Raw genomic sequence first — 27,941 nt, forward strand, 5'->3', positions numbered from 1 at the left:
GCCATGGTGGATTTACAGGAATAGCTACCGTTGGTATTACCCACCCACCCAAAGCTTGTGTTCTGTCTTCGCTCATGTTTCCAGCATGCCTGTAAATGAGACACCCCATGTCCCTGTAGGTTGACCCAATAATTCGTTGCCAGATGATGTCTCCTAATCTGCAATGGCATATCCCCCATCTCCACCTGTAGTGCAGCCACTGGGGAGGTCCGAAACGCCCCACTACATATTCTGAGTCCTTGCCCCTGTATGACATCTAGCCTTTCCAATGAGGTCCGGGCTGACGAACCATAAACTATACTGCCATAGTCTATTACAGATTGGATCAATGCAACATACATGGTCCTCAGTGAGGCACGCCCAGCCCCGCACTCCTTCCCCGTCAGACAGCATATCACATTTAGCACCTTCTTACACTTCTTACATCCCACTGCTCTCTTGATGTGTTCTGCCCAGGTCAGTCCAGTGTCAAAGTATACCCCAAGGAACCTGATGGCCCCCGCCCTCTCATAGTTTCTCCCATATAACCTCAAGCAAACCTTGTCTCCCACCTTCCTCCTGATAAAGAACACTGTCTGAGTTATCTCTACAGAGAACCTGAAACCCCACATTAATGCCCACCGCTCTACCTCGTCAATTGCTTACTGTACCTTCCTGACTATGTATGGCACATTTCTTCCCCTCGTCCATAAGGCCCCATCTGCAAATAATGACCTCCCAATATCCGGCTCTACCTAAGAGTCAACATCATTAATCCCGATTGAGAACAACATAGGACTAATCAAACTCCCCTGTGGTATACCATTTTCCACCAGGCAGCTGCCTGTTAGTGACTTTCCCACCCTCACCTAGATAGGCCTTCCAAACAGGAAATCCTTTATCCAGTTGTACGTTCTTCCTCCTACCTCCACAATATCAAGCTTGATTAACAATCCCTGCTTCCACATCATATCATACGCCTTCTCCACATCAAAAAATACAGCTACAACAGTCTCCTTGTTCACCTGAGCCTTCCCGACCTCTGCTTCTAAGCAGAGCACTGGGTCCATTGTTCCCTTTCCCTTCCTGACTCCACTCGGATGTGGCGATACTAGCCCCCTGCTCTCCAGGAAGTAAGTTAGCCTCTCTGTAATCATACGTTCCATAATCTTACATGCATGTGATGTTAAAGCTATTGGCCAATAGCTTGTTGGCCTCGTTGGGTCCTTCCCTGGCTTCTGGATTGGTACCACTACTGCCTCCTTTCAACTGCCAGGTAGTTTCTCCTCCTCCCACACGCTGTTGTACAACACCAAAACCTTATCCAGTGCCTTATTACCTAGATGGGCCAACATAGCATAACACACTGCATCTTTACCCTTTTTACCTCTGCCATGGTAAATGGTGAATTCAGCACATAATTTACATCTTCCTCCTATCCAGCACTCCAGGATGCTCCTCTCTTGTTCTCTCTCTACCCCTCTGCCCCTCCTCCTCAGATGTTGGAAGTCATGCATCCTTTTCAGTACTTTAAATGCCCTGTTCCTAATCCTCGCCATTTCCCCACATTCCTGCGTCCAACATGGGACTGCTTTCCTCCTTCTCCTCCCTGAACTCTTAGGTATAGCCTCAGTAGCTGCCCCCACTAACAATGTTCTCACCCAGTTATTAATACTATCCACATCCCCTCTCATATCCACCCAAGAAGAGGGAGAGGTGAAGCGAGAGGGACAACCCGTTCTTATGCTGCGTTCATGTGGTAGTCGGAACTAGGAAACTCTGAAATGTTCAAGTTACTAAGTGGTATACACATGCCGTGTTCAACGAATCAGCAAGTCGGACATTTCCGAGTTTCCTAATTCTGACTAGCATGTGAAAGTGCCATTATTATACCTCAGCGGGGATAACTGGGGCCAAAATCTTCTCCAGCATGTCGGGTTTTTCATATTTTTTTCCGCTCACCAAGCGATTTGTTTTTGTATGGAGGTCAATGAGTGTCGAATTAGGTTAACAAAAATGTAATGGTTTATTTTCTACAGGTGGCTTATTTGATCAAATAGAAGTTTCGTAATGCTTAGGTTGTTAATTAGTCACAAATTACCACAGCCACAAAGTCATAAGGCCCGCCTACTCGACCAATCAGATGAGTGTGATGACACCTATGCTGGTTTACAGTTCTCAGGCAACGACCAATCCGATGATGTATGAAAACAATTGCAGCCTACCTGTGTTGATTTCGATCACTGGCATATAGCGTAGGCAGGCTATGGCTGGATAACTCAAGGACCCCGATTTCAAGAGAGGATACTGTTTATGTAGAAATACAAGACTTGGTTGTTTATAAGCAACCCAGGTTTATTAGCTGCAACAGTGGTTCCCAATCATGGGTAATGTTGTGGAAATATTTGCTCAATCATATTTCGCAGATACTGGAACTTGTGAATAGACTTTATTACAAAGTAACAAGCCAAGCGGGCCCATAGACCAACTGCCGGACTCAGTCTCAGTCCACTCCTTTTACACAGTTTCATGCTTATTCAAGTTTCATAGTCCCTCCACTTTATGCTAATAACCATATCCCCTCAGCTTTACTCCACCATTGTTTCCAAATCTAAGTTATTTCCTCAAGGCGGGGTTTCCCCTCCCCTGTAGTTCATTGGATCAATTATATTGGTGGCGAGCCTATACATTATTTCCAGAAAATAATAAGTACAGATTACTATAGGCAATTATCACTATAATATTACTACGGGCCATTGTAGGATTAAGTACAGATAACTGTCACGTTTCTTCAAAATCAAACCCAGAAGCAGACCAGGACAAGGAGAGTAGGAAGAAGGTGAGTATTTATTTACAAGTGAATGTGTATGGGTAGATATATCCAGGTGGCGTAGCGGGCAGCGGTGGTGAGTTGATGGGAGTAAATAGGTGGATCCAATGGGGAAGCGGAATCCTCCGACGACCAGGCGGGAATGGGGTAAATGATCCAGGTGAGTAACTGAAGACAGAACAAACGGAGGTAAGTTTAAGGCAAGCAAGACGTACAAAACAACAAAACAAATTCTATCCAACTTGAGGCTGATACTATGGCACAACATACTGTTCATGGCTAACGATCCGGCAGGGAATGGTTGTCTGGTCCGGGCTTATGAAGAGGAGAGATGATGATCAGGACCAGGTGTGCAGATAGCTGAAAGGATACAGGTGCGGGTAATCAGAACTCCCAACTGGCTACATTGCCCGGCAACCAGACAGGGTGCGTTCCAGGACGCCGGAAAAAACACTCCAGGACAGAACACTGGCAAAAAACAGACTCAGGAAACGTGATTCGTGACAGATAACTATACGCCGTTATAGAATTATACCAATAAATACACTTAATCCCAGGATTACACATAGTGTCACATAGTGCCTCCATTTAGAGCTGTTCAGCCTTTTAACAAGAAACACATTCTCTTAACTAACTAGGGGGCAGTATTTTCATTTTTGGATAAAAAACGTTCCCGTTTTAAACAAGATATTTTGTCACGAAAAGATGCTCGACTATGCATATGATTGACAGCTTTGGATAGAAAACACTCTGACATTTCCAAAACTGCAAAGATATTGTCTGTAAGTGCAACAGAACTGATGTTACAGGCGAAACCCAGATACAAATCAAATCAGGAAGTGCCGCATTTTTTTAAACCGCCTCATGCCAATGACTCCTTATATGGCTGTGAATGAGCTACGAATGAGCTACGTTTTCTACGTATTCCCCAAGGTGTCTACAGCATTGTGACATCTTTTTACTCATTTATGTTGAAGAATAGCCGTAAGGGACCACATTTAGCAAGTGGTCACATGATGGCTCCCGCAGAAAATCTTGCGTAAAGTACACAAGTAGCCATTTTTCCAATCGCTTCTTATAAGAAACCAATTGCCCCGACGGCTATATTATTGAATTGTTATGTGAAAAACACCTTGAGGATTGATTTTAAACAATGTTTGCCATGTTTCTGTCGATATTATGGAGCTAATTTGGAAAAAAGTTTGGCGTTGTAGTGACCGCATTTTCCGGTCGATTTCTCAGCCAAATGTGAAGAACAAAACGGGAGCTATTTCACCTACAAAAATATTATTTTTGGAAAAAAGGAACATTTGCTATCTAACTGGGAGTCTCCTGAGTGAAAACATCCGAAGTTCTTCAAAGGTAAATTATTTAATTTGATTGCTTTTCTTATTTCCGTGAAAATGTTGCCTAGCAGAGCCTAGCATAGCTTTATGCCATGATAAACTTACACAAATGCTTGTCTAGCATTGGCTGTAAAGCATATTTTGAAAATCTGAGATGACAGTGTGATTAACAAAAGGCTAAGCTGTGACTCAATATATTTCATTTGTGATTTTCATGAATAGGAAGATTTTGTAGGAAGATTTATGTCCACTGCGTTATGCTAATTAGTTTGAGGCTATGATTACTATTGACGTTTTTAACAGAAAGCACCCATATATTCCCCCCTTTGGGACTTACTAAATCCCAACCCTTAAATTTGATCCAGTACAAGTGAGAAGGAGAAGCACCTTCTGTATGTATTGCTATGGAGGCAATTTGCCTCTCTTTCAACCATACTGGGGAATCAGGACCAAACATCTGCTTTCACATATAGCTAGAAAGAAGTAAAAGATCCATCCTCCAGCCAATAGTTTTTAACATACTGTATAAGCATGTGCATGCATTGCTTTACCTTGCCCGATGTTTTCTCAGTTATGTAGAATACAATAAAAACAATAAACTCAACCTCATAAATAATTTTAACATCATTCTCAATATGACACCTAAACATGTGGCCCTCCCTCAAAGACACCTCTCCAACAACCATTTTAACATAAGTGTTAAACCTGTCGGAGTATTCAGGGTATTTTTATATTTTTTATTTTATTTCACCTTTATTTAACCAGGTAGGCAAAGTTGAGAACAAGTTCTCATTTATAATTGCGACCTGGCCAAGATAAAGCAAAGCATTTCGACACATACAACAACACAGAGTTACACATGGAGTAAAACAAACATACAGTCAATAATACAGTAGAAAAATAAATCTATATACAGTACAATGTGAGCAAATGAGGTGAGATAAGGGAGGTAAAGGCAAAAAAAGGCCATGGTGGCGAAGTAAATACAATATAGCAAGTAAAACACTGGAAATGTAGATTTGCAGTGGAAGAAAGTGCAAAGTAGAGATAGAAATAAAGGGGTGCAAAGGAGGAAAAGAAAGAAATACAGTAGGAGGAGAGGTAGTTGTTTGGGCTAAATTATAGATGGGCTATGTACAGGTGCAGGGATCTGTGAGCTGCTCTGACAGCTGGTGCTTAAAGCTAGTGAGGGAGATAAGTGTTTCCAGTGTCAGAGATTTTTGTAGTTCGTTCCAGTCATTGGCAGCAGAGAACTGGAAGGAGAGGCGACCAAAGGAAGAATTGGTTTTGGGGGTGACCAGAGAGATATACCTGCTGGAGCGCGTGCTACGGGTGGGTGATGCTATGGTGACCAGCGAGCTGAGATAAGGGGGGACTTTACCTAGCAGGGTCTTGTAGATGACCTGGAGCCAGTGGGTTTGGCGACGAGTATGAAGCGAGGGCCAGCCAACGAGAGCGTACAGGTCGCAGTGGTGGGTAGTATACGGGGCTTTGGTGACAAAACGGATGGCACTGTGATAGTGTCACGTTCTGGCCTTAGTTCCTTTGTTATGTCTTTGTTTTAGTTGGTCAGGGCGTGAGTTGGGGTGGGTAGTCTATGTTCTTTTTTCTATGTTGTGTTTGGCCTGGTATGGTTCTCAATCAGAGGCAGGTGTCGTTCGTTGTCTCTGATTGAGAATCATACTTAGGTAGCCTGTGTTCCCCATTTTAGGTGTGGGTGATTGTTTTCTGTTTAGGTTGTTTCCCTGACAGAACTGTGCGCTTTCGTTTTTCTCAGTTTTGTCATTTTGTTTGAGTGTTTTTTTGTGAACATTAAGTATCAACAATTTCCACGCTGCACTTTGGTCTCATTCCAACGACGATCGTTACAGATAGACTGCATCCAATTTATTGAGTAGGGTATTGGAGGCTATTTTTTAAATGACATCGTCGAGCATCGGTAGGATGGTCAATTTTACAAGTGTATGTTTGGCAGCATGAGTGAAGGATGCTTTGTTGTGAAATAGGAAGCCAATTCTAGATTTAACTTTGGATTGGAGAGTCTGGAAGGAGAGTTTACAGTCTAACCAGACACCTAGGTATTTGTAGTTGTACACATATTCTAAGTCAGAACCGTCCAGAGTAGTGATGTTGGATGGGCGGGCAGGTGCAGGCAGCGACCGGTTGAAGACCATGCATTTAGTTTTACTTGCATTTAAGAGCAAGGCCACGGAAGGAAAGTTGTATGGCATTGAAGCTCGTCTTGGAGGATAGTTAACACAGTGTCCAAAGAGGGGCCAGAAGTATACAGAATGGTGTCGTCTGCTTAGAGGTGGATCAGAGAATCACCAGCAGCAAGAGTGACATCATTGATGTATACAGAGAAGAGAGTCACCCTGAGAATTGAACCCTGTGGCACCCTCATAGAGACTGCCAGAGGTCCGGACAAATGGCCCTCCGATTTGACACACTGAACTCTATCAGAGAAGTAGTTAGTGAACCTGACGAGGCAATCATTTGAGAAACCAAGGCTGTTGAGTGTGCCAATAAGAATGTTGTGATTGACAGAGTCGAAAGCCTTAGCCAGGTTGATGAATACGGCTGCACAGTAATGTCTCTCTCTTATCGATGTAGGTTATGATATCGTTTAGGACCTTGAGCGTAGCTGAGGTGCACCCATGACCAGCTCTGAAGCCAGATTGCATAGCGGAGAAGGTACGGTGGGTTTCAAAATGTTTTGTTTGTTAACTTGGCTTTCGAAGATCTTAGAAAGACGGGGTAGAATAGATATAGGTCTGTAGTAGTTTGGGTCTAGAGTGTCTCCCACTTTGAAGAGGGGGATGACCGCGGCAGCTTTCCAATCTATGGGAATCTCAGACGATACAAAAGAGAGGTTGAACAAGCTAGTAATTTCGGCAGATAATTTTAGAAAGAGAGGGTCCAGATTGTCTAGCCCGGCTGATTTGTAGGGACCAGATTTTGCAGCTCTTTCAGAACACCAGCTATCTGGATTTGGGTGAAGGAGAAGTGGGGAGGCTTGGGCGAGTTGCTGTGGGGGGTGGAGGGCTGTTGATCGGGGTAGGGGTAGCCAGGTGGAAAGCATGGCCAGCCGTAGAGATATGGTTATTGAAATTCTCAATTATAGTGGATTTATCGGTGGTAACAGTGTTTCCTAGCCTCAGAGCAGTGGGCAGCTGGGAGGAGGTGCTCTTATTCTCCATGGACTTTACATTGTCCCAGACACAATTTTTTTAGTTTGTATTACAGGATGCAAATTTCTGTTTGAAAAAACTAGCCTTACCTTTCCTAACTGCCTGTGTATATTGGTTCCTAACTTGCCTGAAAAGTTGCATATCGCAGGGGCTATTCGATGCTAATGCAGTACGCCACAGGATGTTTTTGTGCTGGTCAAGGGCAGACAGGTCTGGAGTGAACCAAGGACTATATCTATTCCTGGTTCTACATTTTTTGAATGGAGCATGCCTATTTAAGATGGCGTGGAAGGCACTTTTAAAGAATAACCAGGCATCCTCTACTGACGGGATGAGGTCAATGTCATTCCAGGATACCCCGGCCAGGTCGATTAGAAGGGCCTGCTCGCAGAAGGCATTTAGGGAGCGTTTGACAGTGATTAGGGGTGGTCGTTTGATCGCAGACCCATTATGGATGCAGGCAATGAGGCAGTGATCGCTGAGATCTTGATTGAAAACAGCAGAGGTGTATTTGGAGGGCGAGTTAGTTAGGATGATATCTATGAGGGTGCCCGTGTTTACAGGTTTGGGGTTGTACCTGGTAGGTTCATTGATCATTTGTGTGAGATTGAGGGTATCAAGCTTAGATTGTAGGATGGCCGGGGTGTTAAGCATGTCCCAGTTTAGGTCACCTAGTAGCACAAGCTCAGAAGATATATGGGGGAAATCAATTCACATATGGTGTCGAGGGCACAGCTGGGGGCAGAGGGTGGTCTATAGCAAGCGGCAACAGTGAGAGACTTGTTTCTGGAAAGGTGAATTTTTAGAAGTAGAAGCTTGAATTGTTTGGGTACAGACCTGGATAGTAAGACCGAACTCTGCAGGCTATCTTTGCAGTAGATTGCAACACCGCCCCCTTTGGTAGTTCTATCTTGGCGGAAAATGTTATAGTTAGGAATGGAGATTTCAGGGTTTTTGGTGGTTTTGCTAATCCAGGATTCAGACACGGCTAAGACATCTGGGTTGGCAGAGTGTACTAAAGCAGTGAGTAAAACAAACTTAGGGAGTAAGCTTCCAATGTTAACATGCATGAAACCAAGGCTTTTACGGTTACAGAAGTCAACAAATGAGAGCACCTGGGGAGCGGGAGTGGAGCTAGGCACTGCAGGACCTGGATTCACCTCTACATCACCAGAGGAACAGAGGAGTAGGATAAGGGTACGGCTAAAAGCTATGAGAATTGGATGTCTAGAACGTCTGGAACAGAGAGTAAAAGGAGGTTTCTGGGGGCGATAAAATAGCTTCAAGGTATAATGTACAGACAAAGGTATGGTAGGATGTGAGTACATTGGAGATAAACCTAGGCATTGACTAATGATGAGAGAGATATAGTCTCAAGAGACATTTAAACCAGATGATGTCATCGCGTATGTAGGAGGTGGAACAACATGGTTGGTTAAGTCATATTAAGCAGGGCTATAGGCTCCACAGTGAAATCACTAACCAGGACAGTAATGGACGAGGCATATTGAAATTAGAGAAAGGCATGTGTAGCCAAGTGATCATATGGGTCCAGTGAGTGGTTGGGCTGACTGGGGACATGGTGATTCAGACAGTTAGCAGGCCTGGGCTAACAAGCTAGCAGTTAGTAGGCTGGGGCTAACAAGCTAGCAGTTAGCAGACCGGGGCTAGCAAGCTAGCAGTTAGCAGACTGGAGTTAGCAAGCAAGCAGTTAGAATACTGGGGCTAGCAAGCTAGCAGTTAGCAGACCGGGGCTAGCAAGTTAGCAGAAGGGCCTTTGGGGGATGTCGCGATGGAGGAAAGTCTGTTTTTGCCTCCTCGTGTGGTGACGTCAATAGACCAGTCGTGGATAAGTAGGGTTCCAAGTATCTCTAGATAGCTAGCAGGCCACGGTTAGCAGAATGGGACTTCAGTGGACGTCGCGCTTGAGGGGCCTGTTGGAATCCTCGGGCAGATTATGTCGGGATTCCAGTCTTAGAGGATCGGCGGGGTTCCATGCCCCGAACCGGCAGTAGAAGGGGTCCGGATATTGTAGCCCAGGAGTGGGCTTCGGTGGGAGGCTAATTTGTGCTTGCTCCGAGATGGAAATGCTAGCCAGGAGTAGTCACCCGGGTTTGCGGTTAGCTAGTTGCGAAGATCCAGTTGAAAAGGTTCAGAGGTTGCGGTAGGAATCCGGGGACATGGAGAGAAAAATAGGTCCATTATGCTCTGGTTTGAGTCACGTTGTACGAACTGGCAAGAGCTTTCCAAGCTAAAGGTTAGCTGATGATTGCTAGCAGTGGTTTGCTGACTGATAGCTGGTAGCTAGTTAGTTGGCTAGCTTCAGTTAAGGGATTCCAGAGCTAAAGTAAATAGAAATACTTTAGAAAAAAACACATCCACGCCACATTGGGTGAGGCGGGTTGCAGGAGAGTATTTAGAAGTTGAGGTTTAGGAAAATATTTTTAAAAGATATGCGAAGGAAAATATATAAAAAGATATATACAAGGGACACGACAAGACAAAGACAAAGACGTCTGACTGCTACGCCATCTTGGAATCAGAGGTACTGTAAGGAGTACTGTGTGTGGACCAGACCAACGTTGTCCCAACACCCCCTCCCCCTGCTACAGATACATTTTCACATATATCATTCCATCTAACCCATAACACACTAGTTACTACTCCTAATGCACTTCTACAGTTATAAACATACTAACACATTCTCAAATCAATTAGTCAATATACATCAGTCCCTCCTCTGGAACAATGATCACTCTTATTATAAGGCGAGACCCAAATGCAGACACAGGAGGCAGATGGTAGAGCTCTTATATTTGTTATAACAAAGGGAGTAGACAAAGGCAGGTCGGGGACAGTCGAGAGTTCATAAACCAGGTCAGAGTCCAAACAGTACCAGACAGTAGGCAGTCTCGAGGTCAGGCCAGGCAGGGGCCAGAAACCAGATCAGAGTCCAAAACAGTACAAGGGGATAGGCAGGCTGGTAGTCAGAACAGACAGGCAGGCGGGTTTGGAGTCAGGACAGGCAAGGGTCGAAACCAGGAGGACTAGAAACAAACAGAGACTGGGAAAAATAGGAGCAAGGAAAAACGCTGGTTGACTTGGCAAACAAGACGAACTGGCACAGAGAGACAGGAAACACAGGGATATATACACTGGGGATAATAAGCGACACCTGGAGGGGATGGAGACAATCACAAGGACAAGTGACAAGTGGATCAGATCAGGGTGTGACACAGGTCTCTTCATCTTGGAGATAAGTGAGGTCTGTGATCTCTTTAAGATAGCCTGCACATTGCCCGCGCAACACCTTAAAGTTCCTCTTCCAGGTGGACCTCCGTATGGACGGAAATCTTCTTCATCAAAACCATCACCATGCTGCTCAGATGTGGAGTTGGGTTGTTGGCTGAAAGTGGCATAATGGAGATTCAGCAGGGGATTGTCCTTGTTGACGTTCCCGAGCTGATCCCAACCCTACCCTTCAACTAAACTAAAAACAGCACAGAAGGGCTTACAAGGGAGCGTGTGTATCTCCCCCACTCTGCATGTGCAAGAGGGCATCGTACAATCATTCCCAAAGTTCCCAGAGTACCAGCCTATAGGGTCAGTCTGGCTCCTCACTATGAACACCCCTTCACCATCTTTGGTGACTTCCTCTGCCCTGATTGTGCTGGCCTTCTTAATTTAGTTGGTGACATAAATATATTTATGTCTTAGCGCACAGCGGTTGCATTAAGAACCAGTGTATCTTTAATTATATGTAAAACATGTATCTTTCGTCAAAGTTTATGATGAGTATTTCTGTTATCTGAAGTAGCTCTCTGTAATTAACATGGCGCCAATGTAAACCGAGATTTGTCTATATAAATATGCATATTATCAAACAAAACATAAATGTATTGTGTAACCTGATGTCATATGAGTGTCATCTGATGAAGATTATCAAAGGTTAGTGATTCATTTTTATCTCTAATTCTGCTTTTGTAACTCTATCTTTGGCTGGGAAAAATGGCTGTGTGTTTTTATGGATTTGGTGGTGATCTAACATAAATATATGTTGTTTTCGCTGTAAAACATTTTAAAAAATCGGACACGATGGGTAGACTAACAAGATGTTTATCTTTCATTTGCTTTATTGGACTTATTAATGTGTGAAAGTAAAATATTTCAAAAAAATATTTTGGAATTTCCCACGCTGCCTTTTCAGCGGAATGTTGGGGAGGTTCCGTTAGCGGAACCTGTGTCCTAGACAGGTTTTAACAATCAATAATTTATCAGCCTGTTACACTAAAAAGTTATACTTAAAATCAATGTGAAACCTGAGCTTGTGGCTGTCACGACTTCCGGCGAAGTTGGCTCCCCTGCCTGTTCGGGCGGTGCTCGGCGGTCGTCGTCACCGGCCTACTATCCGCCACTGATCCCTTTTTCGTTGTCTGTTTGTTTTGTCTTATTAGTTGCACCTGTGTCTATTTGTGTGCTTGATGGGCTTCCTTATTTAAAGTACGTTTACCCGCCTTTGTTTCGTGCGGGATTACTTATATGTTACGTGTGTATGTTTTTTGGTGTTCGTGCTCTGGACCTGGTACCCTGTGTGTTGGGTTGGTCCACATTTTCCGCGCCCTGTGTTGTTGGGCATTATTCTCAGTGCGATATTAAAGTGCACGTCTTCCTGTGGAACTATATGCTCTCTGCGCCTGATTCTTCTCTCACGCACCAAGTTTCCCGTGACAGTGGCAGCCATTTGTGAGAGAACCAACCCCTCAGCTTTGGGTTCTCAATCCACGGTTTGCTGTTTCCCAGTTCAGCCAGGTTCCGGTTGAAGTCTTCAACCGCAAAGGACCTAGCAATGGACCGTTTCAGTTTATTGGCCAAGCCCATTGTCCCTTTTCCTCGTCATTCAACCCAGGCCTTCTCTCTATGGAAGTCAGAGGATTACCTTGAATCCTGTAAGACAAAAATACAATTAGATAAGATACAAAGGTATCGGTCTGCCAACAAAAGAATATGGGATGTTACTTCATCTTTATCATTAGCAGATGATAAAACCTAAATACTACAATCTAATGAGACAACCATCATGTTTCAGTGGATGCAACAGTTTACCTAGGAACTCCCCTTCAAGTGCACCAATTTCAACTTTAGAGAAGTCCACCATAAAGTGGCTGCAAACCACGTTCCAGTCCTTGATCACACGGAGGGCCTCTCTTATGTCGTCTCTGTCTGTGTGACAAAGGCCCCGACAACAGCATAACAAACCTTGGTTCGGACACACAGAAAAAACTGTGGCACAGAGTACCGGCAGGTCATGTAGGTTGTGTCTAGAGAACACACCTGTTGGCCATAATGGTTACTAGTCTCTTTTGCCAGGGAGCCTGCAGGCACAGCAGAAGCTTTGTTTATTGGCTCTCGTTGACATGGTATGGCCTGTAGTGGACCAGGGCCTGTGGAAGAGGGAATGACCCGTTACATAGACATACAAAACAATAAGACTATTAATTCTGAATTATTCACGGAATTGACTCAAACATTTCCTGTCCTGTCACTTAAATGTCTATTGTTGCACCTTAAAATGTTCCTTGTCAATGTTAGACTTTCATGTGCCCTACTTGATCTTAAACATGACATTTCTTATGTCACCGTCAGTGGGGTAATACCGCCTGCGAGTAGGTGGAGGGGGAGAGACTGAGATCATTATATGTTAATGAATGAGTAGCTTTCCACCGAAAAAGTGTTTAGTTGACGCTTCATTTCAGTCCAGACAGAGTCAGCTGCTCTATCTTCTCTCTCAGCCTGAACATTTCGGCAAGATAGAACAGCTGCCTCCGGTAAGACAAGGGATGGCGGTCTGTGTCTGTTTGTAAATAACAGCTAGTGCACAAAATCAAATATTAACGAAGATTTAGCTCGCCTGATGTAAGAGTATCTAAGGTAGAGTATCTGTGAGCACTGCTGTCTGATCCCTCCAGATTCCGCAGAGGGGGAGAGACACGGAAGCCCAGCTAGCTTAGCTGGCTTGGTGGTCTCAAATGGAGAATGTTTCCAGCGCTGTAGTGGCTGTGTTTACTTTGCTTTGCTCCGGGACAATGTAGACCGCGTTGACTTTCAATGTATCAACTGCAACAGGGGCGAAGTGGCTACTCTTAGCAAGCAAGAAGCAAACCTACACAAGCTACTGGGGAATCCACACCCGCCTACTTTTTCTTTTTCTTCCACCCCTGTAGCTGGACGCCTCTCTGGTCTAGTGGAAGTGTCACCGCCGTATCGGCTCTCCACAGCCGACAGGCCGGTGCTCAGCAGGGTTCCATCCCTGAAGGGATCTCCCCGTCCCTGGAGAACGGAGCTGTTCTCGACCCAACCAACCAGTCATGGAGATACATCACTCCCCTTGGAATTTGAAGACAGTATCCTCTGGCAATGGGGGTCTCCTTGGAGATGTTGAGCCCGGACCTGACACAGACCAGAAACAGCCTCGGTTCTGTCTCCCTCTCCGCTGGCTTCTACCTCGGGTTCAGATCCTCAGAGCTCCCAGCCTCACCAGACAGTGAGAATGCCTGAGAGACTGGCCCATTTAACATCACCAGCTGTCATCATAGGCAGCTCTATGGTGAGAAACATCTCAGTTCCCCAGGCAAAAACCCTGTGCTACCTAGCAGCACGAGTACAGTATATCACAAGGCTGCTTCCGACAGTTCTACGACAGATGCCGGGAGCTGAAGATACTCTACAGGAATGACGGAGACCATCCAAATAATCTGGGTTCCTGGACTCTGTCCATGCCTTTCAAGGCTGTGTTGAAACAATGACTTAGCAATGACCCAAGACCAGCTCAGCTATTCCCTATGATTGTTACAATGAATCATCATAATGCTGCATTAAATGTACATTATCCTAGGGGCGTTGGCAGACACAATGTAAGTAACTTAATTTATGTCCCCCTAATTGCCCTGAATAACTTTGTTAATCGTACAGCTATTGGATGCAGTAATCATGAGCCTGTGAACCAGAGTTACCCTGATAGCACTGAAGCGGTGTGCCCTAGTAGGAAGACCACCCTGCACTATCAAGTCTACTTCTGATAAGCTTCCAAGTAAAGGTACAAAAGTATCTATATCCACAGTTAAACAAGTCCTATATCGACATAACCTGAAAAGCCACTCAGTAAGGAAGAAGCCACTGCTCCAAAACCGCCATAAAAAAAGCCAGGCTATGGATTTCAATTGCACATGGACAAAGATCATACTTTTTGGAGAAATGTCCTCTGGTCTGATGAAACAAAAATAGAACTGTTTGGCCATAATGACCATCGTTATGTTTGGAGGAAAAAGGGGGAGGCTTGCAAGCCGACGAACACCATCCCAACCGTGAAGCACGGAGGTGGCAGCATCATGTTGTGGGGGTGCTTTGCTGCAGTAGGGACTGGTGCACTTCACAAAATAGATGGCAAAATGAGGTAGGAAAATTATGTGGATATATTGAAGCAACATCTCAAGATATCAGTAAGGAAGTTAAAGCTTGGTCGCAAATGGGTCTTCCAAATGGACAATTACCCCAAGCATACTGCCAAAGTTGTGGCAAAATGGCTTAAGGACAACAAAGTCAAGGTATTAGAGTGGCCATCACAAAGCCCTGACCTGGGCAGAACTGAAAAAGCTTGTGCGAGCAAGAAGGCCTACGATCCTGACTCAGTTACACCAGCTCTGTCAGGAGGAATGAGACTAAATTCACCCAACTTATTGTGGGATGGTTGTGGAGGACTGGCAAAAGAGAAGAGAAGCAGGAGTACAGAAAGTCCAACTGGTTGACTTGACAACATACAAGACGAACTGGCACAGAGAGAAAGAAAACACAGGGTGAAATACACCAGGCAAAATAAGCGCACCTGGAGGGGGTGGAGACAATCACAAGACAGGTGAAACAGATCAGGGCATGACAGACAGACAAGAATTGTACTTTTGAATTATGTAAAGTCAGTGTTGAAGAGGGGAAGAAGTATTGTTGTCCATCAACAATGACAAGCCACCGGGGTCTGACAATTTGGATGGAAAATTACTGAGGTTAAAAGTGAACGATATTGCCACTCCTATTTGCCTTCTAGAAAGTGTGTGCCCTCAGACCTGGAGGGAAGCTAAAGTCATTCCCAAGAATAGTAAAGCTCCTTTTACTGGCTCAAATAGCTGACCAGTCAGCCTGTTATTAACCCTTAGCATTGTACCATTTTTTCCAGAAGTTTACTATTTCACAGTAGCCAAATTGACACCAGACATTCAGCACGCTTATAGGGAAGGACACTCCACAAGCATGGCACTTACAGTGCCTTGCAAAAGTATTCATCCCCTTGTTTTTTTTCCTATTTTGTTGCATTACAACCTGTAATTTAAACAGATTTTTATTTGGATTTCATGTAATAGACATACACAAAATATTCAAAAATGGAAGGGAAATGAAAAAAAGGGAAGTACCGATCAGGGTTGAGTTCTAAAAAAATATCATACACTTTGAACATCCCACGGAGCACCATGAAATCCATTGTTAAAAAATTGAAAGAATATGGCACCACAACAAGCCTGCAAGACAAGGAGGGCCTTAATCAGAGAGGCAACAAAGAGACTAAAGATAACCCTGAAGGAGCTGCAAAGCTCCACAGAGGAGATTGGAGTATCTGTCCAAGGGACCATTTTAAGCCATACACTCCATAGAACTGGGCTTTAAGGAAGAGTGGACTGAAAAAAAGCTATTGCTTAAAGAAAAAAATAAGCTAACACCAAAAGGCATGTGGGAGACTCCCCTCATGTGGGAGACTCCCCTCATCACCCCGAGAACAACATCCCCAAAGTGAAGCGGGGTGGCAGGGACTGGGAAACTGGTCAGAATTAACTTATTGAGTGTAGGGGGCAGGATTTTCGTTTTTGGCAACAAAAAAACTGAAACTGACTATTTCTCAGGCCCAGAAACTAGAATATGCATATAATTGTCAGATTAGGATAGAAACACCCTAAAGTTTCATAAACTGTCAAAATATTGTCTGTGAGTATAACAGAACCAGGAAGTGCTGTTTTTCCTGAAGGCTCTCTGTTCCATTGGATGCCTTGCCTCCATTTAAAGGGATATCAACCAGATTCCTTTTCCTATGGCTTCCTCAAGGTGTCAACAGTCTTTAGACATAGTTTCAGGCTTTTATTTTGAAAAATGAGTGAGAAAGATAACATCGTGTCAGTGGATAGCTGGGTGTTCGCAGAGTTTTGCTTGCGCAACAGAGCCATTGTCTTTCCCTCTCCGATTGAAAAAGCGACAGTCCCGGTTGATATATTATCGATTATATATTTTAAAAACAACCTGAGGATTGATTATAAAAACTTTGACATGTTTCTGTGGACATTACAGATACTATTTGGAATTTTCGTCTGCGATGTCGTGACCGCTCGAGCCTGTGGATTTCTGAACATAACGCGCCAAACAAATGTAGGTATTTTGGATATAAAAATAATCTTTATGGAACAAAAGGAACATTTACTGTGTAACTGGGAGTCTCGTGAGTGCAACCATCCGAAGATCATCAAAGGTAAGCGATTTAATCGATTGCTTTTCTGACTTTCGTGACCAATCTACTTGGCTGCTAGGTGTTTGTAATATTTTGTCTACTGAGAGAGATGTTCTTACATAAACGCTTGTTATGCTTTCGCCGAAAAGCTGTATTGAAATCTGACACGCCAGGTGGATTAACAACAAGCTAAGCTGTGTTTTGCTATATTGCACTTGTGATTTCATGAATATTAAATATTTTTAGTAATTTAATTTGAATTTGGCGCGCTGCAATTCAGCGAGTGTTGATGAAAATGATCCCGCTAACGGGATGGGTGCGTCAAGAAGTTAAAGGAATGATGCACGCTGATCCTCAACACGGGGGCGGTTTGAGAGCTTCAAGTTCCTTGGTGTACACATCACCAACGAACTATCATGGTCCAAAGAGGGCACGACAACAGCTATTCCCCCTCAGGAGAGGCATGGGTCCTCAGATTCTCAAAAAGTTATACAGCTGCACCATCGAGAGCATCCTGAATGGTTGCATCACCACCTGGTATGGCAACTGCCCAGCCTCCGACCTCAAGGCACTACAGAGGGTAGGGCATATGGCCCATTACATCACTGGGACCAAGCTTCCTTCCATCCAGAACTTCTATAAAAGGCAGTGTCAGAGGCCCTAAAAATTGCCAAAGACTCCACCTACCCTAGTCAGAGACTGTTCTCTTTGCTACCGTAGCTTCTACCCCCAAGCCATAAGCTAATTAAATGTCTACCTGGACTATTTGCATTGACTCACCCCACCACCCCAGTTTTACACTACTTCTACTCTCTGTTTATTATCTATGCATACTCACTTTACCTTTACCAACATGAACATATTACCTCAATTACCTCGGCTAACCTGTTCCCCCGCACATTGCCTCTGTACCGGTACCCCCTGTATGTAGCCTCGCTACTGTTATTTTATTGTTGCTCTTTAATTATTTGTTATTTCTTAACACTTATTTTTCTTAAAACTGCATTGTTGGTTAAGGGCTTGTAAGTAAGCATTTTACTGTAAGGTCTGCACTTGTGGTATTTGGCGCATGTGACTAATACAATTACATTTTTTATTTGATTTGATCGACAGCTTCCCTAACATCAGCTGCCTGTTGGATAAAGAATACATGGGTTTATCACAAAGGGGTCCCATAAGTAGGTAAGAGGTAACTTAATCAGCATTCTTATATACTGTATATTTACCTGGTCAACAACTGCATGTGAGCTATACCCAGACAGAGAGAGGGAAACCTGATACAGTAAACACCTTTGCCTTCACTGAACTGGGTTTTTCACTTAGCGCTGACTTCATAGCTTGGGAGGTCTCTATTTTAGAGCGCACTGTACTTTCCTCAATCTAGACATCAAATAATTTGGTATTTGTTAGATGTGTATTGTTATTATGTACAGCATTAGGCTGTGTTTACACAGACAGACCAATTCGATATTTTTTTACCATCTTTTGACCAATCAGATTAGCTCTTTTGCCCATAATTGGAATTGGCCTGCCTGTGTAAACGGAGTCTTAGACCTTGACCAACAGTAGGCCTAAACACCAGGAAACCGGATAACGTGGGCAATGTTTTTTTGTGTATTTTGTACCAGTTTCCATCTATGTACAAAGGCATAGTCTTCATGTACTGAACAAAAATATAAATGCAGCATGTAAAGTGTTGGTCTCATAAAGCTTATTTCTCTCAAATTTTGTGCACAAATTTGTTAACATCCCTGATGGTGTGCATTTCTCCTTTGCCAACATAATCCACCCACCTGACAGGTGTGGCATATCAAGAAGCTGATTAAACAGAATGATTATTAAAAAGGTGTACCTTGTACCGAGGACAATAAAAGGCCACTCTAAAATGTGCAGTTTTGCCACACAACACAATGCCTGCCACAGATGTCTCGAGTTTTGAGGGAGCGTGCAATTGGCATGCTGACTGCAGGAAGGACCACCAGACCTGTTGCCAGAGAATTGTATGTTTATTTCTCTACCATAAGCCGCCTCCAACGTCATTTTAGAGAATGTGTCAGTATGTCCAACCGGCCTTACAACCGCAGACCATGTGGTATGGCATCGTGTGGGCGAGTGGTTTTCTGATGTCAACATTGTGAACAGAGTAACCCATGGTGGCAGTGGGGTTATGGTATGGGCAGGCATAAGCTATGGACAACAAACACAATTGTATTTTTAGCCCGTTGACGTGCCATTCATCCGCCGCCATCACCTCATGTTTCAGCATGATAATGCAGGGCCCCATGTAGCAGGGATCTGTATACAATTCCTGGAAGCTGAAAATGTCCTAGGTCTTCCATGGCCTGCATAGCCACTAGATATGTCACACACTGAGCATTTTTGGGATGCTCTGGATCGGCATGTACGAAAGCGTGTTCCAGTTCCGGCCAATATCCAGCGACTTCGCACAGTCATTGAAGCATAGCCGCGGAAAGTAGTTTGGAGGTGGGGGTGCTGTAGAAATATTTTTTCTGCCGCTGCAGACAGATATATCGGTCCACTAATAAAGGACTATTAAAGGCCCAGTGCATTACTTTTGTGAGAGAAAAAAATGTTGACACACATTTGTATTTTTTTATTCAGATATTTCTCATTCTGATTTTTCAGGGGATGCTGCAGCACCCTCAGCACTGCTACGTCCGGTGGCTATGCATTGAAGAGGAGTGGGACAACATTCCACAGGCCACGATCAACAGCCTGATCAACTCTATGCCAAGATGTATCACGCTGCATGAGGCAAATTTGAGGTCACACCAGATACTGACTGGTTTTCTGATCCACGTCCCTAACTTTTTCTAAAGGTATCTGTGACCAACAGATGCATAATTGTATTCCCAGTCATGTGAAATCCATGGACTGGGTCTAATGCATTTATTTCAATTGAATGATTTCCTTATATATGAACTGTAAGTTCATAGGAAAACAAAACAAAACAAAATAGGAAAAATGCCAAGGGAGATGAATACTTTTGCAAGGCACTGTAAGCAGACGATGAAAGCTCTTACAATATTCAATGATTACATTTGTCAAAAACAGGTTATAGGCTACATGTGCACCACTGAGTCAGAAAATTAGACGAAATTAAGAGGTGAAAATAGACCAAATTATTAGGGTGAGGCACATGGGTTACTAACAGCTTACTACACAACATATACTCAGTATTATTGTCTTAGCTACAGTATACATATCTTCCTGGCATATAATTTATGCAGCAGCATGCAAGACATTTTTGGACTTACCTTGTTGTGCTATACTCACTTGAACAGGAAGGTGGCGTGGCGGTCCTTCGTGGGCAAATTTTGTCATCAAACTTTATCATCAAAGCCGGTCATTCTCTGGATGTATGGTGCTTTCACGACAACTGGGAACTCGAGGTTGAATCATGATGACATTAGTGATCTTCAGGTCGTAGCTCTAGAAAGAGGTCTGAGTTCTGAATTTACAATTCGAAGTTGGATGACAGTTCAAAACGTATTTTCTCAGTCGTAGCTCATTTTTCCTGAGTTCCCAGTTGTCTTGAACTCACTAAAGTCCGATTTTGAAGTTCAGAGTGAACACTTTTTTTGAGCGTGGCACAAATCATGCTTCATTGACAATGTTGAATGGTTATAAATTTTTAACTAGGAAAAGAGATGCTTAGTCTTGACAATGTTGAATGTTTATCATTTTAAACTAGGAAAAGGGACCCTTAATCTTAGACGTGGTACCACACAGCCACTCCACTGAATAGCAGGCTAATGATTGCTTTGCAATCCTTGCAGTTAGCCACTGATTCATTCCAAACCACTCATTGTTGAATTTGTGATTTCCAACTTGTTGTGTAATGTTTATGTCCAATGGCCAATGAGCACCGATACGTTTTGTTTATCATTTCTCTTCATTATTTCTCTTCATATGACAGGGATTAAAAAGGATTTGCCAGTAGATTGTCGACTTGACTCATGATGATGACTGCTAGCTAAGATTTTGAAAGTATGTAGATATAATGCTACTGTAGATACGTGATTTGATGTCATTTTATCTGTGGCCAATGACCTTGAGCCTTCTTGGATGGGCACCTCTAATGTAACTCTATGGCAGGTAATGTAACTCTAGGGCTTGAATTGTCTAGCTCTACCCTTAGACTTGGACGTGACATAGTGTCCCCATGAGTGACAGAACACTGAGCCAATCACGGCGCAACGCACCGTATTTTCTGCTGGCTTGCCCCACCACCACAGAAAGCACTGAGCTAGGCTGAAACACCTGCATTTTGGAGCTTCCTTATTCTAGAAACCAAAAAGAGACCATGTTTGTATGCAGCTTTATTAACTGAATCATATGGTTTTTTAAAATATTGTTTGTAATCTGATATGTAAAAAAACAACAGATAAAAAAACATGAGCTGGCACACATCCAGAAAAATAGCTTGTGTGGAGGTGCTGACTAACGGCAAACTAAAAACCAAGAGCGGAATTACTAAAAATTAACCAAAGAAGAAAAACAGGGCAACAGTCTTTTGTACTAAGTACACCAAGGGTTCGGAGAAAATGAAAGCAATTCTGAAAAAGCACTGGCATATTCTGCAATCAGACAAAAAAAATTTGCACACCTCTTCAGGGAAACCCCACTGGTGGTCTATAAGTGTGGTCACAATATCGGAGATAGTTTGGTGAGATCTGACCTGCCCCCTGAGCCCACTCAGACACCTATCCCAAATGGGAACTACAAATGTGGCTCATGCGCACAGTGTAATAGCACCATAAAAATGTCTTTCTTCAGACACCCACATACAGGTCGAAAGATCCCTGTGAGGGGTATCATCTCATAAAAGACCAAGAGAGTAATCTATCTCATCACCTGTCATGTGGAAAAGCCGACATAGAACAAACAAAAGACAATTACAACAACACATAGCTGAATATTGCAGCTCAATCAGGTGTAAGAACATTGACTATCTAGTAGCAGCTCACTTTGTTGAAGCTAACCATCCCATCTCCTCCCTCAAATATACAGACATTGAGCTTGTTACTCTACCAAGGAGAGGTAACATTGAGATCCTACTACTACAAAGAGAGGCTTAATGGATATCCTGTCTAAAAACATTGACCCCTAGTGGTCTGAATATTGACTTTGATCTCAGGCCCTTCTTATGAACACATTTTCCTTTATGAACAAGTCTTATAAATGTCAAAAATATTTGTACAGCTTTTTAGCTTACACCTAATACGTTCCCCCTGTTGATGCTCATTATATATGAGCCCATCCTCGGATGGGGCCACAGTGTCTCCTGACCCCTCCTGTCTCAGCCTCCAGTATTTATGCTGCAGTAGTTTATGTGTCGGGGGGCTGGGGTCAGTTTGTTATATCTGGAGTACTTCTCCTGTCCTATTCGGTGTCCTGTGTGAATCTAAGTGTGCGTTCTCTAATTCTCTCCTTCTCTCTTTCTTTCTCTCTCTCGGAGGACCTGAGCCCTAGGACCATGCCCCAGGACTACCTGACATGATGACTCCTTGCTGTCCCCAGTCCACCTGGCCATGCTGCTGCTCCAGTTTCAACTTCCACCTGACTGTGCTGCTGCTCCAGTTTCAACTGTTCTGCCTTATTATTATTCGACCATGCTGGTCATTTATGAACATTTGAACATCTTGGCCATGTTCTGTTATAATCTCCACCCGGCACAGCCAGAAGAGGACTGGCCACCCCACATAGCCTGGTTCCTCTCTAGGTTTCTTCCTAGGTATTGGCCTTTCTAGGGAGTTTTTCCTAGCCACCGTGCTTCTACACCTGCATTGCTTGCTGTTTGGGGTTTTAGGCTGGGTTTCTGTACAGCACTTTGAGATATCAGCTGATGTAGGAAGGGCTATATAAATAAATTTGATTTGATTTGATATTAAGGTTGAACCAAAAGATTACATGTAACAAAAATGAAATACGAAATTATGTGAAATTGAATGAAACAATAATGTATGTTGACGCTAATATGATGTACAATATTCCATTATGTTTCTATATGAAGGCACAGTGATGCCGAAACATTGGTAAATACCCATTAAATTGCTGGGAGATTATACATGGAGTGTGCGACTTTATTTTGATAGTGTAATCTGAGATCTGACACATGTTAATTGCCAAAATAAAATGGAAAACAGGAAACCCCTCCCAAAAATATGTATTTCTTTTTTTGCTAAAAATGTGGGGCTCAAAACAGGTGGGGCTCTGAATGATGCGTCGCCACTGCTTGTAGGCGATGTCATAGCGACGTTGGTCAGCTAAACTCATGCGTAGAAGCACCTAATCGCGTCGTTTTACGCATAACTGCGCATGTGCAGGCAGTCAACGGGACTCCTTCAATATAAAGTTGTTTTCGACGCAAATGAAAACGGTTTGTTTCACGAGGTTGGAGGAATAAGTTCAACTGCTTAAGATATTGCCTCGACTCTTGGTTGTGTTTTTCGATTTCGGAAAAACTAGTTTGCAAAATGAACAACTAAGGAAGAATGTCACTTTTCTCATTGACTTCTCGAACTCCAAACCACGGTCAGTTTGGTCGCAAGCGTTCGCGGAAGTTTCGTATCTGGGTATAGAAACTCTGTGCTATAACGTTCCAGGTCATACAAAATAGAATATCAACTGTTTCCACTAGATGGCGGTAAAGCCACATTCATCAATACCGACAAATCTAAAAAAGTGACCACAGGATACTATGACCAAAAATGATTGCATGTGTCAACGTGAAGTCATCTGAATGATCTTTTATCAAAATAAGAATTAAATGCATGCCTCTGATCAACATAAATCCAAATGAATGAAGCAAGTTTGTATCAACAACTTCATGTAGGCTTATGTGGGGGAACAAATGCAGGGGGAAATGACTGTTTTCCCATTGGGGTCTTTTTATTTGATGATAAAATATAATTGTATGGCATTGGATGTGATTGATAGATTTATACACAACCTGAATTCAAAACAGCTGAACTATGCAACACCTGAAAACAATCTATTGAATTCACCTTGAATTTAAAGATGGAAACATTTTAGACTTGATTGCAGAATTGCATATAAACCAAGACAACATAATCAATGACAAACAAAAACATCAAATAACAGCAGGTGGAATTGGTGATTAGTTACACCCCCATACAACGTCAAGCACTTTGAGTTAGAAAAAAACCCAACATAGATATACAAAATACAAATCACCCCAATCAAATAATGATGCAAGGTCAAGGTGTGGTTGTGGATGATGAGACCAAGGTTGCACCTGAAGAGGTAGCAGCAGAGATGTTGAGTTCCTGTAATTTCTCTGTTAGCGTCGGACACTCCTGCTCCAGACTGTGTGGGGGGTCAGTGAGGCACTCTAGAAACTCGCTCCCCGCCACCCTCTTCCCTGTCAGGGGGTCCACCACGTTGCCCACCTTGTAGACAATCTCCGCCAGTTCATGTTTCACATGTCTCGACCTGCGCTCAGCAAGGGCCTTCAGAAGGACTATATCTCCCACAGTGCACTGCTGCAAGGCATCGTGGGCAAAGTAGGTCTTTCTCTTGTTGTAGTACTGTAAGAGAGAGGTGAGAGTGAGGACTGGTACAGTTGTTGGACAACTAGGGATGGTAGATGTTACAGTACCCTGAATAAAAAATAAGCTATAACATTGAGTGAGAAATAACCAAAGCAATAGGGAATTTTCTTTACAAATTTGCCGGTATGTCTATTTTTTTTTTTTTTTTACATCAGTGCAGATGACGTAAAGCCTACGAGGAGAGGTTGCCTCCATAGATATGCACCTATTAAGTGAATGTGCTGGACTGGCCTAGAGTACTAATGTAGTGGGCATGAGTCAGGCTCATTGTCTCGTGATGAGGTAGCCCTGCCAGCAACTTCAAAATCAGTGTCCCTCTCGGTCTAATGGTCAAGACGTTTTTTTTCTCCCGTGGGAGATCCCACCTGTGACACTGGGCTGACCCGTCTGTGTTTACCTTGAGCAGGTACGGGTCCAGAACCAGTCTGGTGACTCTAACTTTTGCAGTCTTCTGCATCTTGGTCCCGATCACTCTGCCGATGATCCATTTAGCATGGACTGAAGCCTGTTTTACAGACATCCTGCTAAAGCTTACAAATTCCTAGAACACAGTACACACAGACAGGATAAATAGGATGACAAAGTTGCATGAGGGTTGTTTAACTGATAAGCCTTGTACCTATTTAAAGTATTTGACCACAGACTTTGGCTGCTGGGTGGCGAAGTGGTCCAAGGAACTGCATCTCAGTGCTAGAGGCGTCACTACAGACCCTGCTTCCAGGCTGTATCACAACCGTGATTGGGAGTCCCATAGGGCGGCGCACAATTGGCCCAGCGTCGCCGGGTTAGGCCGTCATTGTAAAAAAAAAAATATTCTTAACTGACTTGCCTAGTTATATACAAACTGTGATATGACACCACCAGATAGATTGGACGGACGGCAAACTAACATTAGCTTGCCAGTTAACGTTAGCATTTCTTGATCATCTGACTTCGCGTTGGCATGAATAAAAAAAGCACACAAGCAAAACAGCAACCTCAACATTGAACTTAACAGTAATGCTATTTTAATGTCAAGATATAAATAGGCAAATCGACTTACTTTATTGGGTAACTGTTCAAGTGAAGGTCAGAATTGTGTCAATGCGATCCGACCGACTCTGGCTTGTTTTGATGACGTACCTACGGAATAATGATGACGTAACTACGGAGTATAAAAAGGAACAATACGTTGCCGTTTGGTTCTTGGTTGATTACCTTCCTCAAATCGCATGGGCATTCCTTTCCACAGTAAATACTTAGTGATATACACAGTAATATTTTTACATCAATCAATCACATTTCGTACTTTCTTATTGTTTATCCACATAATTTGAACTTACTCTACCAATTGTCTGTGGGGTTGGTTTTTCTATAGGTGGAATTTGAGACAAAATATCCAAAGGAACGTATTATTAAACAGACTTTCCAAACGTGGGTCTGTTGTAGACCCACTTCTTCTCAGCTTTCCTCCTGTCAAAATAAAAGTCCTGGACTTGTGCCAAATGTGCACAAACAAGCAATAACTCGTGGGGGACTTGTAGTCTGGGGGACTCGTAGTCTCAAATTCCACCCTATATGAGAACCAACCCCATGGACAATTGGTAGAGTAAGTTCAAATATAATTTTATTCAACATTTGTGACAGACAAGAGATGTTTAGGTCCAAGAGTTCAATATAGCCTAGCCCTTCTCATGACTCTAATTCCATTCCATGACAGTGGAGATATTCCACGTCACATTTTGCCATGTGAGGAAAATGCACTAACACTCCAAAGCTGTCGGATGCTGTCCAAATGCTCCATCTTAATGTGAATATTCCTCGGTTTTTGGAAACATTTGGAACTTAACTTTCATACCAGCGAGATATAATTTACAACAGATACACATACTGTACGCAGTTTAGTAAAGGTGTACCCGGCTATATTTCCAGAACCACATGCAATCCAACCGGAAATTTGGAATGGAATGGTCCAATGGAAAAGCTAGCGCAAGGTGAAAGTATGTGTTGTAGTCAAAGCAGTGTGTGAAAACAGCTGGGTTCAACCTTGCTAAACGGCGTACAGTAAGTGTATCTTTTGTATTTGAAAGATTCTTTCTCGCTTATATGAACATTTCTACCATCGAGGACCACTTTGGAAACAAGCGTTTTAATGAATACTTTCAAGTGATATCCTCTGGGTCCACATTGTACAGTTTGTTGTATATGTCTGTTACCCAAAAATGAATTCAATTCAAGTTCCAAAGATTTCCAAAACCTTATCACTGGCGAGGATTAATACAGTTCATAAATGTTAAAACAGAGTGTCTGGATAGTAGTTCATTGATCCAGATATGGTCCATACCTTCAGTTTAAGAATTCAAGTGCTGGATATACCCCCCTTGGGATCTTGAGAGCTGTTATAGCCTAGTTCAATAGTGGAATAGAAGCTAGGAAAATGTACTTTGTCAGCCACATAACTCTTGTTTTTTTTCATAATGTCTTAACTTATTCAGATTGGAACAGAACAAATAGATTTTGTCAGGCTCTTCACTTTTAAGTTTTCTTATCTGTATGTCTGGTCATTTTAACACAGCAATAACCCCCCAGCCTGCAGCTTCTAATCAGACCAATCGTTTGGCATTGGAACACATCCCTCTTTGTTTTCCACTGGAGAAGAGAGAAAAAAGAAAGTGAAGTCAGAAATCATATGTATGCATAGCAGAGAGTAAACAGTTCGCTCTGTCCCTGAGTGGGAATTGGATGCGTGTCAGAACCAACCAACCACAGGCCAATCTGGTCTTAATCAGGCACATGCTGAGGAGAGAACACAATAGGTCTGGTTCTCCTCGTGTTAGTTTCCCATTTAAGGGAAACACTGTGGATATCTTGCCCAGGTCTACCGCTGCCTCTGCACTGACTTACAGATAACAGCCAACAGAACATAGACTACCCCGTAGAACAGGACCACTCATAACGCTCACTAATATATCCGCGTCACATAGTGTACATTTACTGTAGCCAGGGAGGTCAAATGACTAGATGTAATTTAGATCATCTTTGTGTTTTAAATATTATACGTGTTGTGAATGAGGTATCGATGTATGAATGTAACTTGAGGATATCAACTCAAAAGTTACATGCTTATAACATGCTGTTATAACGGTTTTAGATTTGCATATGGGATAAAAGCATCCTTAAAAGTACATGCACTTGTATGTTTTCACAAGATTACTGGCATGGTTAGTCAGCTCTGTATCATGTGGTGTCATGAAAGACCCTCATGGGCTGTGACATAATGACTGGATGTCTAGTCACACAAGCCATGCAACCAGAGGTCTCTTCACAGTCCCCAGCTCCAGAACAGAGGCTGGGAAACAAAGTATTAAGTAAAGTCATGACTAAATGGAACTTTCTGCCACCCAGGTAACTCAAGCTAGCATTAAAACCAGATTAAAAACCATATAAAAGAACACCTTATGGCATGACGGGGACTGTGAA

At 43.1% G+C, this 27,941-nt stretch overlaps 1 protein-coding gene and 1 long non-coding RNA gene across 3 annotated transcripts; one reads left to right on the top strand and one right to left on the bottom strand.

Annotated features, from left to right (window-relative positions):
- Window positions 1–13,098: 13,098 nt before the first annotated feature.
- Window positions 13,099–19,670, top strand: LOC116355067 (uncharacterized). Its single transcript, XR_004204284.1, has 3 exons — window positions 13,099–13,274; window positions 17,998–18,066; window positions 19,531–19,670. It is a non-coding gene; the product is annotated as an uncharacterized LOC116355067 (long non-coding RNA).
- Window positions 19,671–23,774: 4,104 nt separating this feature from the next.
- mrps17 (mitochondrial ribosomal protein S17) lies at window positions 23,775–25,624 on the bottom strand. 2 transcript variants are annotated; one of them, XM_020509361.2, is made up of 3 exons: window positions 25,525–25,624; window positions 24,880–25,023; window positions 23,775–24,458 (listed from the first exon to the last, which is right to left on the bottom strand). In XM_020509361.2, exons 2-3 carry the CDS (start codon window positions 25,000–25,002, stop codon window positions 24,129–24,131), a joined length of 453 nt encoding a protein of 150 aa, XP_020364950.1. In that variant the 5' UTR covers window positions 25,003–25,023; window positions 25,525–25,624; the 3' UTR covers window positions 23,775–24,128. The 2 variants fall into 2 exon arrangements, with proteins under 2 accessions (XP_020364950.1, XP_031654324.1); XM_031798464.1 differs by lacking the exon at window positions 25,525–25,624 and adding an exon at window positions 25,102–25,489.
- Window positions 25,625–27,941: the final 2,317 nt, after the last annotated feature.

The sequence above is a fragment of the Oncorhynchus kisutch genome, linkage group LG19, assembly GCF_002021735.2.
Source record: "Oncorhynchus kisutch isolate 150728-3 linkage group LG19, Okis_V2, whole genome shotgun sequence".
NCBI classification, from domain to species: domain Eukaryota; kingdom Metazoa; phylum Chordata; class Actinopteri; order Salmoniformes; family Salmonidae; genus Oncorhynchus; species Oncorhynchus kisutch.

Excerpts from the sequence above, each read along its gene's own strand:
- mrps17 (XM_020509361.2), bottom strand. The coding sequence starts at position 25,002 with ATGTCTGTAAAACAGGCTTCAGTCCATGCTAAATGGATCATCGGCAGA. Across the intron at positions 24,459-24,879 it reads TGGACCCGTACCTGCTCAAG|TACTACAACAAGAGAAAGAC; the intron begins GTAAACACAGAC and ends TCTCTCTTACAG.